At 34.7% G+C, this 19,202-nt stretch overlaps 1 protein-coding gene and 1 pseudogene across 1 annotated transcript; both read right to left on the bottom strand.

Annotated features, from left to right (window-relative positions):
* Window positions 1–9,257: 9,257 nt before the first annotated feature.
* On the bottom strand, window positions 9,258–10,244 carry LOC134376449 (olfactory receptor 4A16-like). The gene has a single exon (XM_063094996.1). The coding sequence runs from the start codon at window positions 10,242–10,244 to the stop codon at window positions 9,258–9,260; it is 987 nt and encodes a 328-aa protein (XP_062951066.1).
* A 4,145-nt stretch (window positions 10,245–14,389) lies between these two features.
* On the bottom strand, window positions 14,390–18,010 carry LOC134376448 (olfactory receptor 4A5-like; annotated as a pseudogene).
* Between the last annotated feature and the right edge of the window lie 1,192 nt (window positions 18,011–19,202).

The raw sequence follows: 19,202 nt of genomic DNA, 5'->3' as shown, positions 1-19,202 counted from the left end.
GGAGATTCCATTGAAAACATGTTCAAAAAATAGTGGCAGAAAACTACCCAGGTATAGGAAAAGTCACAGATCTTCAGATCCAGGAGGCTCAACAATCGGCAAACATATTCAACCCAAAAAGGCCTTCTCCAAGACATGTTATAGTCAAATTGGCAAAACTCAGAGACAAAGAGAGAATCTTAAAAGCTGCAAGAGAGAAGCGTCAAATCACCTATAAGGGAGCCCCAATCAGGTTAACATCAGACTTTTCATCACAAACCCTAAAAGCTAGAAAGGAATGGGATGATATTTTCAAAATACTAAAAGACAAAGATTGCCAGCCAAGAATACTCTACCCTGCAAGGCTATCCTTCCGAAATGAAGGGCAAATAGTATATTTCTCAGACAAACAAAAGCTGCGGGAGTTCACTACCACACGACCACCCTTACAAGAAATCCACAAGGGAGTACTGGGTTTGGCTCCTGAAAAATAACTACCACTGCCATAAAAACCCAAGAAAAATCAATACCCACTAGTATAATAAAAATGGCATTCATGAAGAGAAAACAAGCAAACAAAAACGCTATCTACAACCTAAGGAACCAACAAACACAGAAACCAAACAGTAAATCAGAAAGCAAGGAACAAAAGACACCTAAGACAACCAAACAGTAAATCAGAAAGCAAGGAAGAAAAGACACCTAAGACAACCAAACAACCAATAAAATGCTAGGAATAAATCAACACCTTTCAATAACAACTCTTAATGTAAAAGGCTTAAATTCCCCAATCAAAAGACACAGACTGGCTGACTGGATCAAAAAGGAGGACCCAACTATATGCTGCCTACAAGAGACCCACCATACCCATAAAGATTCACACAGACTAAGAGTGAAAGGATGGAAAAAGATTTACCATGCAAACAGAAAAGAAAAACGAGCTGGAGTAGCTATTCTTATATCTGACAAAATAGACTTTAAATTAAAGGGACACTACTTAATGATAAAAGGACTGATCCATCAAGAAGACATAACAATCATAAATATGTACGCACCCAATGTTGGAGCAGCCAGATTTATAAAACAAACTCTATTAGACCTAAAGAAGGACATAGACACTAATACCATAATAGCAGGGGACCTGAACACCCCACTGTCAATATTAGACAGATCATCTAGGCAAAGAATCAGTAGAGAAACACAAGATCTAAACAAGACTCTAGACCAATTGGAATTGGCAGATATCTACAGAACATTCCATCCAACAACCTCAGAATATTCATTCTTCTCATCAGCACATGGATCATTCTCCAGGATAGATCACATATTAGGTCACAAATCAAGTCTCAATAAATTCAAAAAAATTGGAATTATCCCATGTATCTTCTCAGACCACAATGGATTAAAACTAGAAATTAATAACAAATGAAACTCTGGAAACTATACAAACACATGGAAATTAAACAGCATTCTACTTAATGACATGTGGGTCCACGAAGAAATCAAGCAGGAAATCAAAAAATTTATTGAAACGAATGAAAATAATGATACATCATACCAAAACCTGTGGGATACTGCAAAAGCAGTATTGAGGGGGAAATTTATTGCATTAAACGCTCACTTCAGAAGAACGGAAAGATGGCAAGTGAACAACCTAACACTTCATCTTAAAGAACTAGAAAAACAAGAACAATCCAAACCCAAAGTTACCAGATGGAAAGAAATCATTAAGATCTGAGTAGAACTGAATGAAATTGAAAACCAAAAAACAATTCAAAAGATCAACGAATCAAAAAGTTGGTTTTTTGAAAAGATAAATAAAATCGACAAAACATTAGCATGCCTAACAAAAAAAAGAAGAGAGAAGACTCAAATAAAAAAATTAGAAATGAAAAAGGCGATATTACAACTGATTCATCTGAAATACAAGGAATCATTCAAGACTACTTTAAACAACTATACGCCAACAAATTTGAAAATCTGGAGGAAATGGATAAATTTCTGGACACACACAAGCTCCCAAAGCTGAACCATGAAGACGTAGAAAATTTGAACAGACCAATAACAATAAAGGAGATTGAAGCTGTTATCAGAAGGCTCCCAACAAAGAAAAGCCCAGGACCTGATGGATTCACAGCAGAATTTTACCAAACATTCAAACAGGAATTGACACCGATTCTTTACAAACTATTCCAAAAGATTGAAACGGACGCAAATCTCCCAAACTCATTCTATGAAGCAAACATCATCCTGATACCAAAACCATGTAAAGATATAACCAAAAAAGAAAGCTACAGGCCAATATCCTTGATGAATATAGATGCAAAAATCCTCACTAAAATACTAGCAAACAGAATACAGCAACACATACGAAAAATTATTCATCACGATCAAGTGGGATTCATCCCAGGGATGCAAGGTTGGTTCAACATACGCAAATCAATAAATGTGATACACCATATTAATAAACTCAGACACAAGGACCATATGATCATCTCTATAGATGCTGAAAAAGTATTTGATAAAGTTCAGCACTCATTCTTGACAAAGACCCTCTATAAGTTAGGTATAGAGGGAAAGTATCTCAACATAATCAAAGCCATATATGCCAAACCCACTGCCAATATCATCCTGAATGGGGAAAAGCTGAAAGCTTTTCCTTTAAGAACAGGAACTAGACAAGGATGCCCACTCTCACCACTCCTATTCAACATAGTGTTGGAAGTACTAGCCAGAGCAATCAGAGAAGAGAAGGAAATAAAGGGCATCCAGATTGGAAAAGATGAAGTCAAACTGTCCCTGTTTGCAGATGACATGATCCTATATATCAAACAGCCTAAAACCACTGGAAAAAACTGCTGGAATTGATAAATTATTTCAGCACAGTAGCAGGATACAAAATCAACACACAAAAATCAGTAGCATTTCTTTTCTCAAATAGTGAACATGCAGAACAAGAAATAAAGAAAGCCTGCCCATTTACAATAGCCAACAAGAAAATAAAATACTTAGGAATTGGGTTAACCAAGGAGGTGAAAAATCTCTATAATGAGAACTACAAACCACTGCTGAGAGAAATTAGAGAGGATACAAGGAGATGGAAAGATATTCCATGCTCTTGGATTGGAGAATCAACATAGTGAAAATGTCCATACTACCCAAAGTGATATACAAATTCAATGCAATCCCCATCAAAATTCCAAAGACATTTTTCTCAGAAATGGAAAAAACTATCCAGACATTTATATGGAACAATAAAAGACCTTGCATAGCCAAAGCAATGCTGAGCAAAAAAAATAAAACTGGAGGCATAACACTACCTGACTTTAAGCTATACTACAAAGCTATAATAAACAAAACAGTATGGTACTGGCATAAAAACAGGCACACTGACCAATGGAATAGAATAGTGAATCCAGAAATCAACCCACACACTTACTGCCATCTGATCTTTGACAAAGGCACCAAGCCTATTCACTGGGGAAGGGACTGCCTCTTCAGCAAATGGTGCTGGGATAACTGGATATCCATATGCAGGAGAATGAAACTAGATCCATACCTCTCACCATATACTAAAATCAACTCAAAATGGATTAAGGATTTAAATATACACCCTGAAACAATAAAACTTCTTAAAGAAAACATAGGAGAAACACTTCAAGAACCGGGACTGGACACAGACTTCATGAACACGACCCCAAAAGCACGGGCAACCAAAGGAAAAACAAACAAATGGGATTATGTCAAACTAAAAAGCTTCTGCACAGCAAAAGAAACAATTAATAGAGTTAAAAGACAACCAACAGAGTGGGAGAAAATATTTGCAAAATATACATCTGACAATGGATTAATATCCAGAATATACAAGGAACTCAAACAACTTTACAAGAAGAAAACAAGCAACCCAATTAAAAAATGGGCAAAAGAGCTAAGCAGGCATTTCTCTAAGGAAGATATACAAAGGGCCAACAGACATATGAAAAAATGCTCAACATCACTCAGCATCCGGGAAATGCAAATCAAAACCACACTGAGATACCACATAACCCCAGTTAGGATGGCTAAAATCCAAAAGACTCTGAACGATAAATGCTGGCGAGGTTGCAGAGAAAAAGGAACTCTCATACATTGTTGTTGGCACTGCAAAATGGTTCAGCCTCTATGGAAAATGGTATGGAGGTTCCTCAAACAATTGCAGATAGATCTACCATACGACCCAGCTATCCCACTGTTGGGAATATACCCAGAGGAATGGAAATCATCAAGTCAAAGGTATACCTGTTCCCCAATGTTCATCGCAGCACTCTTTACAATAGCCAAGAGTTGGAACCAGCCCAAATGTCCATCATCAGATGAGTGGATACGGAAAATGTGGTACATCTACACAATGGAATACTACTCAGCTATAAAAACGAATGAAATACTGCCATTTGCAACAACATGGATGGACCTCGAGAGAATTATATTAAGTGAAACAAGTCAGGCGCAGAAAGAGAAATACCACATGTTCTCACTTATTGGTGGGAGCTAAAAATTAATATATAAATTCACACACACTCACACACACACACACACACACAAACCCGGGGGGGGCGGGAAGAAGATATTGCAACCACAATTACTTGAAGTTGATACGACAAGCAAACAGAAAGGACATTGTTGGGGGGTGGGGGGAGGGAGAAGCGAGGGAGGTTTTGGTGATGGGGAGCAATAATCAGCCACAATGTATATCGACAAAATAAAATTTTTTTTAAAAAAAGTCTACTTACAAAAACTAAAATAAGGGGGTATTTTAGAAATGATCACTTAATCAAAAGAGAGAGTTTAGAAATAGATACATAAATATTTGAACATTAAATGTAGTAAACATGGCATGTCAAGTTAGGGAAGAAGGTTGCATTTTTTGGTAAATGTGTTGAAAAATTGGCTTTAGAGCAACAGGAAACCATTTTAAAAGTAGATTTAATTTTTTATCCGTATACACAGATGCACACATACAAACACATTATCTCTTTTTCTAAAACTTCCCACAAATATACATGAATATATGTATATTCAAAACCTTAAATGTGAAAATATATGTTAACTAGAAGAAAATATTTACAATTCTTATATAATCTTGAAAGAGAAAAGGCAGAAATTGATGAAAAAGGATTGACAAACCACTGAAATAAAAAGTATAAGCCTTTAATACTACAAACCAACATCTAGGAAAAAAGTTTTGTAGTGTAATTTATAAAATCTCTTTTGAGTCATGAAAATATTTTTAATATGTCAATGAAATTAGGTGAAATGCATGAAATATCAATTCATAAAAGAAGTACCAAGTCCAAATACCTCATTATTAACAAAATGAATGGGAATTATTGATTTATAGTGAGATAACTTTACTTACAAAATGTGATGATTATAAATATTGATAAAAATCAATATTCTGTAAGGCTATGGGAAAGAGCAAAAAAATATGTAGGTGAAGTGTATGGAAAGATATAAAAAAGTTATGGAGTTTTTTTTTAAGTTTAAGACCATTAACGCAGACATTATTCATGATTAAGAAGTTTCAATATTATGAATATGTCAATTTTTCCAATTATTGATAGCATCGCTGCAATTCCAATAATAATTTCAAAAGTTTTTTTTAACATCACAAGATAAATTAAAATGTATATGGAGAAACAAAGGCATAGCTGAATCACACAAAACAAATCATATGGAGAATGGTTTCTTAAGTAAAATATAGAAGTGCTAACCATAAACATATTAAAAACTGAGAAACCTGACTATCTCATTGAGATGTTCCTATTCTTAAAACATACTAAAAAGCTATAATAATCAAAACAGCATGATACTGGCCAAAAAAAAAAAAAAAAAAAAACAGACACATAGGCCAATGGAACAGAGTAAAAATCCCACAAAGCAATCCTTTCATACAGTCAATGAATTATTGGCAAAAATGCCAAAAGTGCAAGACTGAAATATAATACCTGAAGCTGTAAAACTATTAGAAGAAAACATAGGAGAAAAGCTTCATGACATTGGTCTAGGCAATAATTTTGGGATATGAACCCAAAAGCACAGGTAACAAAAATCAAAAATAGATAAATAGGATTGCATCAAACTAAAAAACCTTCTGGACTTCCAAGAAAATAAGCAAGAGTGAAGATGCAACATAGAGAATGTGAAAAAACATCTACAAACCATACATCTCATAGGGGGTTAATATGAAAAATAAATAAAGAACTCAAACAACTCAATAGTAAGAAAACAAATAACCCAATCAAAAAATGGGCAAAAGATATGAATAGACTTTTTCTAAAGAAGACATACAAATGGCCAACAGGTATATGAAAAATGCTCAAAATTACTGATCGTCAGAGAAATGCAAATGCACAATAAGATATCTTATCACAGTAGGATATCGTGTGAGGTGATATCACCTCACAGCTGTCAGAATGGCTATTATCAAAAAAGAAAAAGATACCAAGTGTTGTTGAGGATGTGGAGAAAAGGGAACTCTTGCACACTGTTGATGGAATGTACATTAGTACAGCCATTATAGAAAACTATATGGAGGTCCCTTAAATTTTTTTTAAATAGAACTACCATGTGATTCAGCAATCCCACTATTAGATATATACCCAAAAGAAATGAAATCAGTGTGTTGAAGATATATCTGAACTCTTATGTTCATTTCAATATTATTCACAATAGTCAAGATATGGAATCAACCTAAGTGTCCATCCTCAGATGAATGAACAAAGAAAATGTGGCATATATGCACAGTGGAATACTATTCAGGCATAAAAAAAGGAAGTCCTGTCAATTGTGAAAATATGCATGAACCTGAAGGGCATCACATTAAGTTAAATAAGTCAGACACAGAAACTCAAAACCACTGGAACTCATACACAAATCTAAAAAAGTTGAACTCATAGCAGTAGAGAGTACAACGGTGGTTACCAGAACCTGTGGGAAAGGGGTGTTGGGGAGATGTTGGTCAAATGATAAAAATTTTCAGTTAATCTGGAGGAATAAGCTCAAGAGATCTATTGTATATATGGTGAATATAGATAATAACAATGTATTAACTTGAAAGTTCCTCAGAGAGTAAATTTCAAATATCATTACCCAAAAAATGTGTGAGATAATATATATGTTAATTAGCTCAATTTAACCATTCCACAATGTATATATACTTCAAAACAATATATAGCACATGATCAAAATATATCATTTTTATCAATTAAAAAATAAATTAAGAAGGATTTAAAATTTAAAAATAAAATTTTAAAAATGAAGTTGATATTTATCAAATGAAATAATAGCAGTGTAAGAAAGAAAAACTACAAACTGAGAAAAGACTTTGCAATACATATAAACAGTAAAGAATTAGTGCACAGGATTTCTAAAGAACTCCAACAAAATAATAATGATGAAAATCAACCAGTAGAAAAATTGGCAAGACATAGACACCTATTTTACAGAATATTGGAAAAAATGAATGTCCAATAAACATGAGTGTATACTCAACTATATAGCAATAAAGATTGCAAATTTAAACGATCATGAAATCACACTCTTATATCTGTTACAATAGCAAAAGTAACAAACATCTCACAGTATCATATGTTGGTAAGAATGTAGAGTAATGGAACTGTTATACACTGTTGTTAGGAGTGTCACTTACAACACACCATGCGGTGAAAAATGCAACCATCTGTGAAGGTGAACATGTTAAACAACCCCCTGCTTAACACAAAAGAATTTCTTTAAGGATGTTTAGAGCAGCACTATGTCCAATAAAAAACACTGGAAACAAGCCAAATGGCCACTGATTGAATGGACAGCTAAACCGTGGCATATTCACATACAGATTAATGTACAGCAGAAGTGACATGCAGCAACATGCTTAAATCTTAGAAAGTTACCATTGTGAATAAAAGTAAAATTCAGACAACTATACACTATGTAATTTTAAGAAAGGTAAGGTAAGGAATAAGAAAATCTAAACAATATATTTTAAGGATGAATACCTACATAGTTAAGCTGTTTTTAACTACATTTAACAAGAAGTTTAACGTTGGAATTACCTCTGGGGAGAAACAAAGGAATGGCATCAGGGAGATACACACAGATGGTTTCAATGATGCTGACAGTACTCTAGATAAAAAGCTACAAATTTTATAAATAAATTGCACATATTATTGGATATGCATGAATATTACATAATAAAGTTTTTAAATAGTAAAAGTTCTAAAATAAGTTTTTCAATTAGAAAAGTAAAATCAATGCATACATAAGGGACCATATTACAATGAACTAATTCTATCATTTATCTGGTTTCTGATGTTGGAAGATGGCTGAAAACTGAGAAAAAAACTGTTTTTTTACATAAAATAGAAAAACAAAATTTTATTTATAATACAACACATAATTTTTAAGTCTACAAGTAGTGCATTTAAGTTGAATATAACTTTTACAGAACACAATGCTTTATGCAAAATGGCATATTTCTTTACCCATATCTTCAGCACCATGAAGTCAAAATAAGCTTTACCTATTCTTTGAAGAATTGTGAAAATGCACATGATAACTGTGCAATAGTGAGGAAAATCATAAAAATATGTTTATATCTTGAATTAGTATGGTTTTCAAAACCAAATTAAAGTATCTTTCCTACAATCAAGAACTAGAATCTGTTTGTATTATCAACCATATCCCACCGAAAATAAATTCAGATAGTGTCTTTAACTAAACAATTTATCATCGGCCATCCAAATAGCCTGAACTGAAAATGTACAGACATTAACATAAGGAACAGAAATAATCTTAAGACAGAATGCATAATGCAGCTTTAGAAAGCTGTTCTGCTGATACAATAATGAATACTACAATTTAAAAACCACTCTTTGATTCCAGACATTTGAGGTAAGTATTAGCCAGATTGCTTTCTCATGAATTTGGGATACAGAAAATTTTCTGAAGTAGCTTGCTTTGATTTTGTTTTTTGTTTTCTCTTTTGAAAAGGATAAATCACTCTCTTCCAAGTCCCATTTAAATATAAACCAAGAAAAAAAGTTATAAAGCAAGCTTACTTTTATTTTTACTTGTAATAGGACATATACCAGTGCCTTTTATTTGTCCTGCAGAATGTCTCTATTAGATTGATTCTAATCTCAAATGATAATTTATTCTACTTTTTTTCTGATAGTTTTGTATAAATAGAGAAACACCCCTAGAGAATTCATTGAATTGACTAAATTGTGCATTGTTAGAATTTAATGCCTCTTTGTTCCTTTAGAACTAGCAACAAACATGTTCAGTGTTGGAGACATTCTTCCTCTATCTCTAGTAAACTTTTCACACCAGAGTTTTCCCATAGCGTTTTTCATCTCTGAATTTCTCAGGGTGTATATTAAAGGATTCAGCATGGGAGTGATAACCGTATAAAACACAGTCATGGATTTATCAATGGGAAAATTGGAAACAGGTCTAACATACATGAAAATACAAGGAACAAAAAAGAGGACCAGCACTGTGAGGTGAGAGCTGCAGGTGGACAGGGCTTTGCGCCTCCCTTCCTGACTGTAAGTTTGAAGGGAGTTTAGGATGACCCCATAGGAGATTAGCAGAAGGATAAAGACAACCACACAGATTGTTCCACCATTGGCTACCACAGTGAGGCCAATAACGGAGGTGTCAGTGCACGCAAGTTCCAATAATGGGTACATGTCACAGGCAAAGTGGTCCATGACATTGGGGCCACAGAAAGGGAGATTGTACACAAAGACAAATTGAACCATAGAGTGCACAAAACCTCCAACCCAGGCCACCACCAACAGCAGGATGCACACCTGTGGATTCATGATGGTCAAGTAGTGCAGTGGCTTACAGATGGCCACGTAGCGATCATAGGCCATCACCACCAGAAGGAAGACCTCAGAACCACCCAGTAAGTGTTCTATGAATAGCTGGCCCATGCAAGCTGGGAAGGAAATAGTCTTTTGATCACAGAGGAAGTCTATAATCAATTTGGGTGAAATGGCAGTAGAATAAACAGCATCCACGAGTGACAGACAGGCAAGGAAGAAGTACATTGGGGAGCCCAGGGAGGGACTGGCAATAACAGTCACCACAATGAGCAGGTTGCCCAGCATTGTCACAACGTATATGAGTAAAAACAGGACAAATAATGCCTTTTGCACCTCTGGGTCCTGAGAGAGTCCCAGGAGGACAAATTCTGTGACATTGTTTCTCAGTCCCATTTATTCTTCTATAACGCTTGTATCAGAGATGAGAGCTCAGGAGAACAGGACCTGTAATTTAAGTGAACAGAAGTATGAATACATCCTTGATGCCATGGGGCACATTTTCATTGTTTTATGTTCTACACTGCTTTATACACAACGAACATTTAGTAGTATCTATTGAACTCCTCTTCCAAAGAGCTCAATAGACCTTCCCTTGACAAATCTACTTCTCCTCAGCGAATCTGTGGCCCTACAGGTTAAAGGTTCTATCTATAATTCTTAGCAGATATGCTAAAGTGAGGAGTACTCAAAGGGCCAACAGTAATTCACACAATGAATAACTTCTTACTTAATATGTGTCTTCTTGAAACAGAAGTCAGCAATGACAGAGAAAGGGTTTCCGCTCTCAAAAAATCCTTACTCAGTGGAGGTGATGATAAACTCTAAAAAAATAAATGGCAGAGTCAGTCCTTTGAGTTTATAGTATTGGACTGAGCATCTACAACATGATTTGTGTAGAACTAGAAACAATAGTTCTTCTGAAATTTCTCACTCAATATTATGGCATTCCACTATTAGACATTCAGTTTTTCATGTCTCAAAGGGTGTTCAGTCTTCATGAATCTCTCATTAAATTTCAACAGACTGCACTTTGAACTGTATAAAATAACTACAAAATTATTTAGCACATTTTCCCCTGTAGTAATTACTTGATCTGATTCTCAGATGGTCGGCTTTTTAATGACATTCAATTCTCTCCATTCTATCTTTGCCTATATAACAATTCTTAAACACTTACATACACTGTCCTGATTTTCAGCCAAAACTTTTGAACTGAACTGAAGTAACTCATCACTATCACCTACTATGGCCTTATTTTCTAGTATTTTTTTTCAAAACTCTTTGGGTGACTTAAGTAATAAGGGAGAAAAAAAAATAGACACTGAAAAGAAGAGGCAGAAGATATAGGGACACGGTTTTTATTTATAATGTTGTTCAGGTGACAACAGTGCTCAAAAATAGAACTTCAGTCCCCAGATTCCAAAAAGCAGCATACTCAAGGAAAAATTCCAAGCTCCGTGTAAAAAGGCATGGGTTTGAGTCATTTTATAAACATAATTACAAGTCTGTCTCAGTTTGACCATTGGAAAATAAAGTGATTGAAGATGATCTCAGAATCCTTTCCTGTCAAATTATCTATGATACTATTACTGCAACCCCACCTTATTCTATTGTGCTGACATTTTGTTTCATTTTTCATACTTTTATATTAAATATAGTTTCCAGCCATCACAGTTATTGAAAACTGCTGACCTGTGGCAAATAAAATTTGATCATTACAATGAGCAATAAAGACATTAAGTTTCTCATTCTGTGTATACCTATTGACAATCCAAGACATCCTTGGAGAAAGAGCACAGCACGCTGGCGAACACTGTGGCCTCTGGAGCCACACCGCCTCTGCTGCAATCCCAGCTTCACCACTTGCAATGCAACTTTAGGCTACTTCATAAACCTCCCTGTGCCTCAGTTTCATCATTTTTAGAGTGGGAATACCAGTAGTGCTTACCTCCTAGGGTCGTTCTGATTATTCACTGCAGAGAAAAATTACATAATTAGAAAATCTCAAATGTAGAAAAGATGATTTCATGCACTTAGATTTGGCAGCAGGGGAATCTGTGTATGGAAGAGTTGGAGCTTGTTTTAGAGCCAGCTGTGATGAACTTTCTGCATGTCTCATTCACAATACTGCTTCTAGCTGATTGAGGAAGTCTGTCATTATAGAAGCTATAGACTGAAGAACTTGTTGAAGAACATAAGGGTATACAGTAGTTTATATCTAATTTTCTTTTTTTCACACCTTACTTTCTGCAACATTTAGTACTCCCTTTAATCATCAATGATGGATTTCACCAGGATAAATCTTCCATTGAGCAGTTTTAATATATACTTCTAAAAAATAGAGTATGTAAGCTATCTTCTATACCTATGTTATCAGTTTTTATATCCATAAAAACTAAAAATAGTATTACTAGGTATTTAAATTAAATCACTATGTTAACACTTCTCTATGGAAAAAAAAAATTCTCTTAAGAATGGAGCTGTTATAAAAGGTAAAATCTCATAGTAACAAAAATAACCTCTAGAGTATTTTATAATTACAGTTTCAAAAATCTCTCTAAATGACAGTAGACAAGGTACTTCCCTGCACGTGGATTTTTTTATGCATATATACTATCAGTTTTAGAATATACCAGGCATTTGTTCCTTTACACTATAACATGCTTGGCATGATTTGCAATTTTAAATTTTCTAATCCAAATATATCTAAAAGTAGTTACACATCTTTATTAACATATCATGTAAAACATAATATCCTATAAACTGTGATTATAAATCCATTGGTTTATTTGTTATAGATGTAAAATGTCTCATTTCTCCTCTTATTTGGCAAAATGGAAAATAAACAACTGTCAGGCTGTACACTAAAACTAAACATACTTTGTATATTCTTATTATTTTCTTTGTTCTTCAAGCTTAGTTTTCCCAATACAGATTTCTCCAGTAAAGACAGCTATAATTAAGACAGCTATGTTTCAATATTTTAAAGGAATTTTCAATGAGAACTTCTTGTCAGTTGTCTCAGGAACTCACATCTTGGGTCTTGTGTTGGTCCAGAAAATCAATGCTTCTTTCACTGAGGATAACTGTAGATCCTTCATGTATCTATGTGCAATTCTAGAACACATGATAATGTGTGACTGATCACTGGATCTAGAAATAGTTCCAAGTGGCTACAGTGTCCATATTACCACACAGGCTTCACATCATCTCAGAAGAGGGACAAGTCTCCAAAGCAAATGCCTAAAATATAAAACGCTGAAATATAAAAAAAGGTTATATTAAATATTCTCACCTGATGAGAAAATTTCTTCACAGAAAAACAGAAACGACATGTTAGCAAGATCATGTAAAAAGGGACCTAACTAGTAAAAATTAACCAGGCCAAGCCCATTATTTGGTGGCACATAAACGGAAAATTTAAGAACACTGAAATTATTTCCTTGAATTTTTCTCTTCTCAGTAAATTATGGTGAAGCAACCATAAAGCACTTTACTTTGATGGAGGATGTATAATAACATTCATGCACCTTGCTATTATCTCTGTACCTAACAAGGCAAATGCAAGAATTTAACTTCATAGAAAAGTCAGTGACAGAGCATTCTCAGAGGCAGAAGCAGATCTCCTCAGTCTTTAAGTCATTCAAATAGCATGTCCCTAAGACCACTTCTTTCCTCATTAAAAGCATGTTCCTATTTTATCCCAACCTCAACTCAGTAAATTGAGATCTTCCACAAATTTGTACAAGCAATGACGGACATAACAAGAAAACATAGCACGTAGAGGACTAGATCCCAACTAAAGACATAACACCAGCTTGGACAGAAATTTGAGTTTTCAGAAATCTCTGGGATCATTCTATCTAGACAGTAATTCTTCCATTTATAGCTGCAGACACAGTCTATGACTTTTTACATCATCACTATTTTAAATGAAAGAGACTATAAGGTCATTATAGATGTTTATTAGAACATTTGGAACAAATTCAAATGAAGTAAACTCTCCTGAACAATTTTCTGCGCTAGGACAATCCCTAGAGGAAAAGACTTAGGTCTTGCCAAGAAAGAGGAAATAAATGCCAAATAATGTGAAAACCCTGTAATGTGAAAAGAACAACTCTAAAGTAAACTGAGTAACAAATTATGTTTCACATTATAATTCTATTTACCTAAAGCAAATAATATTTAAGCTAGAATGAAGGGCAAAGCAGCCCCAGGTTCCATTACTTAATGGCACCCCTGGCAAAGGAGGGTCTTATTGTGGCTGCTAGAGAGTTTCTGCACAAGCAGCCCAAAGGCTCAGAATCAGAGAGCCTTGGAACTGGAGAGATTAGGTAATCATAGTTCTGCGGTTTTAGGTTAGATTGGAGCCTTTCGACCAATGTCTGAATATGGTCAGATGTAAACATCATAATCTTTAGTTTGTTAATTCAATCCCTTAATTTTAGTCAGATAACAATTCAATAACAATTTCTTCAAGAAAGAAATTGTTATTTTCTACCAAGGGAACAGTGTCTAAGGTTTCCAATCTTATTTCCTTAGCTTGGTTTACCATCAGCTCCATTGACCATCATGATCTCGTCGGCATATGTTTTGTCAAACACTGAATCTTCTAGTTCATAAGGGCCTTAGAAAAAGAGTCACAAAAATACTTATCTGAACCAGCTAAAGAACTTTATTGTGTAACGAGCTCCACTAAAATTTGGCAGTTTTCATGAGATAGAGATAGAGAGAGAGAGAGAGAGAGAGAGAGAGAGAGAGAGAGAGTGTGTGTGTGTGTGTGTGTGTGTGTGTGTGTGTGTGTGTGTGTGTGTGTGTGTGTGTGTGTGTCTGGCATGGCTCATACAGGAATCTGAACCCTTGACTTTGCTTGTGGTTATAACACTACATTCTAACTAACTGAGCTACCTGGCCAGCCTAGAAGTTTTCAGTTTATCTAATAACTGGATTAAATCCAGCAACTCCAAAAGCATGTGGAAAATGAGGTGATGCCTACAGAGCTGAGAATATGAATTTATCTGCTCTCATTAGAAAAATACATCGAAAATATTAACTGATGTAGATGTTGCCTCAAAATATGCCATAGTCATGGTAATTTTCTATAACCCATACATATTGCCACACTGGAAAGTTGGATAGAGATATAATATGCATTTATCTTCTAAAAAAGCAAAAACGGCTTCTTTTGCACCAAATCTCCAAATAAGAACAGCAAAAAGAGCTAGAAAATGTAAAATGCATGTGCTTGAAAGCATTAAAATTTTGACAAGAAATGAAGGATTTGTGGGACCAATATTTTGAAGGAAAGCCTGAGAGCTCAAACCTGCATTCAGGGTCTCTTTTCTCTAATGGTATGGAATAATTTTAATAGTCACAAATGAAACTTGAAAGCCTCGGTAAAACTTTCTATTGACACTTCACCCTAGGGGACAACAAATGAAATTGAAGGTCTACCAAAGAGAAGAGTCCTTTGTAAACAACCAGGCTTTTATTTGAAACCACAAAGGGTTTTACATAAACGAAAATAATGCAGTTTTTAAGATATAATCATTTAACTGAAGAACAGAGTTTAGAAATACATACATAAATGTCTAAACATTAAGCCTAAAAAACATGATCCTTCAGATTAGGGAAGAAGTTTGGATTTTTTGAAAATGTGTGAAAAATTGTCTTTAGGACAACAGGAAACAATTTTTAAATTAGACTTAATTCATTACACATAGGTACACACAGAAATAAACATATCCACACCAAAACACATTATCTTTTTCTCTAAATCATCACACACATGTACATTCATAAGATTACAATTCAAAGCTTTAAATATAATAAACGTTAGTTGACTAGAAGAAAAATATTCATCAATTCTTATATAAACTTGAAGTAGGAAAGCCAGAAACTCTGATGGGATAGGAGTGACAAACATCATTAAAATAAAAAGTATAGCCCTTTGACACCACAAAAACAACATCTAGGGAAAAAATTAAGTTTTACAATATAATTTATTAAACTTCTTTTAGGTCATAAAAAGATTTTGAATATGCCAATGAATTTAGGTAAAGTGTACGAAAGATCAATTCATAAAGAAATTGTAAATGGAAAAATTCCTCACCATTTACAAAATGAATGCGAACTGTTGATTTATAGAGAGATATCATTTTACTTATGTAATGCAAAGATTACCAATATTGATAAAAATCTGTGTTCAGTAAGGCTATGGGAAAGAGCAACAAAAATATGTACAAGAAATCTATGGAGAGATATAAAAAATTTTTGGAATTTTTCAAAAATTTAAGACCATTAATGAAGACCTAAATTAATGGAAACATTATATTCATGAATAGGAAGGTTCAAAATCAGTTTTCAGTCAAAGTCTTTAAGTTGAATACAACTTTTATGGAACACAACGATGATGTAAAATTACACATTTCTTTATCCATATGTGTAGCATCATGAAGACAAAATAAGAGGCTTTATCTGTTCTTTGAAAAATGGTGAAAATGGACACAATAACTGTGCAATAGAGAGGAAAATCATAAAAATATGCTTAAAACTTGGATTACTGTTGTTTCCAAAGCCAAATTAAAGTATCTTTCCTGCAGTCAAGAACTAGAATCTGTTTGTATTATCAACCACGTCCCACATAAAAAATTTAACTGATAGTGTCCTTAACTAAACACATTATCATGTGCCCTCCAAATAGCCTGAACTGAAAATGCATAGACATTAACCTAAAAAACGGAAGTGATCTTAAGATGAGTAATGCAGAGGTAGGAAGCTGCTCTGCTGATGAAATAATGAACACTACAATTTAAAAACCACTCTTTTGGTTCCAGTAATTTGTTGTGTTAGCCAAATTGCTTTCCCATGAAGTTGAGTGATAGAAAATTTTCAAAAACAGCTTGGTTTTTTCTCTTTTAAGAAGAATAAACCCTTTTCTTCTAAGTCCCATTTAAATATAAACCAAGAAAAATAAAGTCATAAGGTGAGCTTATTTCTATTTTTATTTGTAATAGGAAAAATATCTGTGCCTCTTATTCATCCTTCAGAATTTCTCCATTAGATTGATTTTAATCTCAAGTGATAACTTATTCTACTTTTTTGATTGTTTTGTATAAATAAAAGAAGCATCCTTAGAGAACCCATTGAATAGACTGAATCATCTATTGTTAGAATTTACTATTTGTTGCTTTAGAACTAGTGACAAACATGTTCAGTGTGGGAAACATTCTTCCTCTATCTCTAGTAAACTTTTCACACCAGCATTTTTCCATAGCGTTTTTCATCTCTGAATTTCTCATGGTGTATATTAAAGGATTCAGCATGGGAGTGATTACTGTATAAACCACAGTCATGGATTTATCGATGGGAACGTTGGAAACGGGTCTGACATACATGAAAATACAAGGAACAAAAAAGAGGACCAGCACTGTGAGGTGAGAGCTGCAGGTGGACAGGGCTTTGTGCCTCCCTTCCTAACTGTAAATTTGAAGGGAGCTTAGGGTGACCCCATAGGAGATAAGCAGAAAGATAAAGACGACCACACAGATTGCTCCACCATTGGCCACCACAGTGAGGGCAATAACGGAGGTGTCAGTGCACGCAAGTTCCAATAATGGGTACATGTCACAGGCAAAGTGGTCCATGACATTGGGGCCACAGAAAGGGAGATTGTACACAAAGACAAGTTGAACCATAGGTTGAACAAAACCTCCAGCCCAGGCCACCACCAACAGCAGGATGTACACCTGTCAACTCATGATGGTCAAGTAGTGTAGTGGCTTACAGATGGCCATGTAGTGATCATAGGCCATCACCACCAGAAGGAAGACCTCTGCACCCCCAAATAAGTGCCCTATGAAGAGCTGTCCCATGCAAGCTGGGAAGGAAATAGTCTTTTTATCATGGAGGAAGTCTATAATCAATTTACGTGAAATAACAGTGGAATAAACAGAATCTATGAGTGACAGACAGGCAAGGAAGAAGTATATTGGGGAGCCCAGGGAGGGACTGGCAATAGCAGTCACCACAATGAGCAGGTTTCCCAGCATCATCACAACGTATATGAATAAAAACAGGACAAATAATGCTTTTTGCATCTCAAGGTCCTGAGAGAGGCCCAGGAGGACAAATTCTGTGATATTGTTACTCTGTCCCATTTGTTCTTTTGGATGGCTTGTAACAGAAAATAGAGCTCCAGAGAACAGGACTTGTAATGAAATTGACAATAGACGTACAGATATGTCCATTATATGATGGAGCCCATCTTCACTGTTATGTCATGCACAGTGCTTCACACACAATTAACATTTAGTAAATATTTATTGGGTTCCTCTTCCAAAAAGCCCAGTATACCTTCCCTTGACAACTCTATTTCTCCTCAGATAATTTAGTTGGGCCTGCAGTTAAAAGGTTCTATCTCCAAATCTTAGGGGGTGTTCTAAAGAGAAGAGTAGTCAAAGGCCCCACAGTCGTTCACACATTGAATAACTCCTTATTTAAAATGTGATTTACGGCACAGAAGTCAGCAATGACAAACAAGGAAGGGGCTCCTGTTTTCAAAATACCTTACTCTCTGGCGGTGGTGATAAACTTGAAATAAACAAAAAAAGAAACAAGAAAAGGAAAGACAACAATAAAACGTTGAACTTCCAGAAGGAGAATACAGACCCCATACTAGAGGTGGGAAAGAGGGACAGGGAGGGAAGTTGAGAAGATATTGGGTAAGGGACAGAAAGAGTAATTATGATTTGTAATAATGAACATTCTAATGATATTGACTTGATCATCACACATTGCACACAGGTGCTGATGGTCAACTGTGAACCCCATATATGGGTTTAATCAATTATGTTCTAATTAAAAAATAAATTTAAAAAAGAGACAAGTCAACAACAAAAAAACCCCAGTTAATAGACAGGCAAAACATGAAAAATAATTGAATACTGCCATTCACAGCAACATGGATGAACTAAGAAAAAGTTATGTTAAGTGAAATAAGCCAGGCACTTAAAAGTGGGAGATAAAAATAAATAAATAAATAAATAAACAATCACAATTGTATGTTGAACTTCCAAGAGAAGAGAACTAGGCTGAAATTACCAGAGGTGGAAAAGGGAGAGGGAGGAAAGGGAGAAATCGGTAAAGGGCCACAACAACCAATTACATTGCATAATGAAGAATATGCTAATTATCCTGATTTGAACATCACATATTGCACACGGGTATTGATATTCAATGCTGTAGCCCATAGATATGTACAATCAATTATGTTTCAATAAAAACTAAATTATTTTTTAAAATAAAAATAGAACAGATTGGCAAAGAAAAAAAATACTCAAAATAAATAAA

Source organism: Cynocephalus volans, chromosome 4 (assembly GCF_027409185.1).
Source record: "Cynocephalus volans isolate mCynVol1 chromosome 4, mCynVol1.pri, whole genome shotgun sequence".
NCBI lineage: Eukaryota > Metazoa > Chordata > Mammalia > Dermoptera > Cynocephalidae > Cynocephalus > Cynocephalus volans.
Note: the sequence above shows the minus strand (reverse complement) of the source record. Positions and strands in the feature narration are given on the sequence as shown.

What these genes read in the sequence shown, in the direction of transcription:
- LOC134376449 (XM_063094996.1), bottom strand. Translation starts at nt 10,244, where the DNA reads ATGGGACTGAGAAACAATGTCACAGAATTTGTCCTCCTGGGACTCTCT.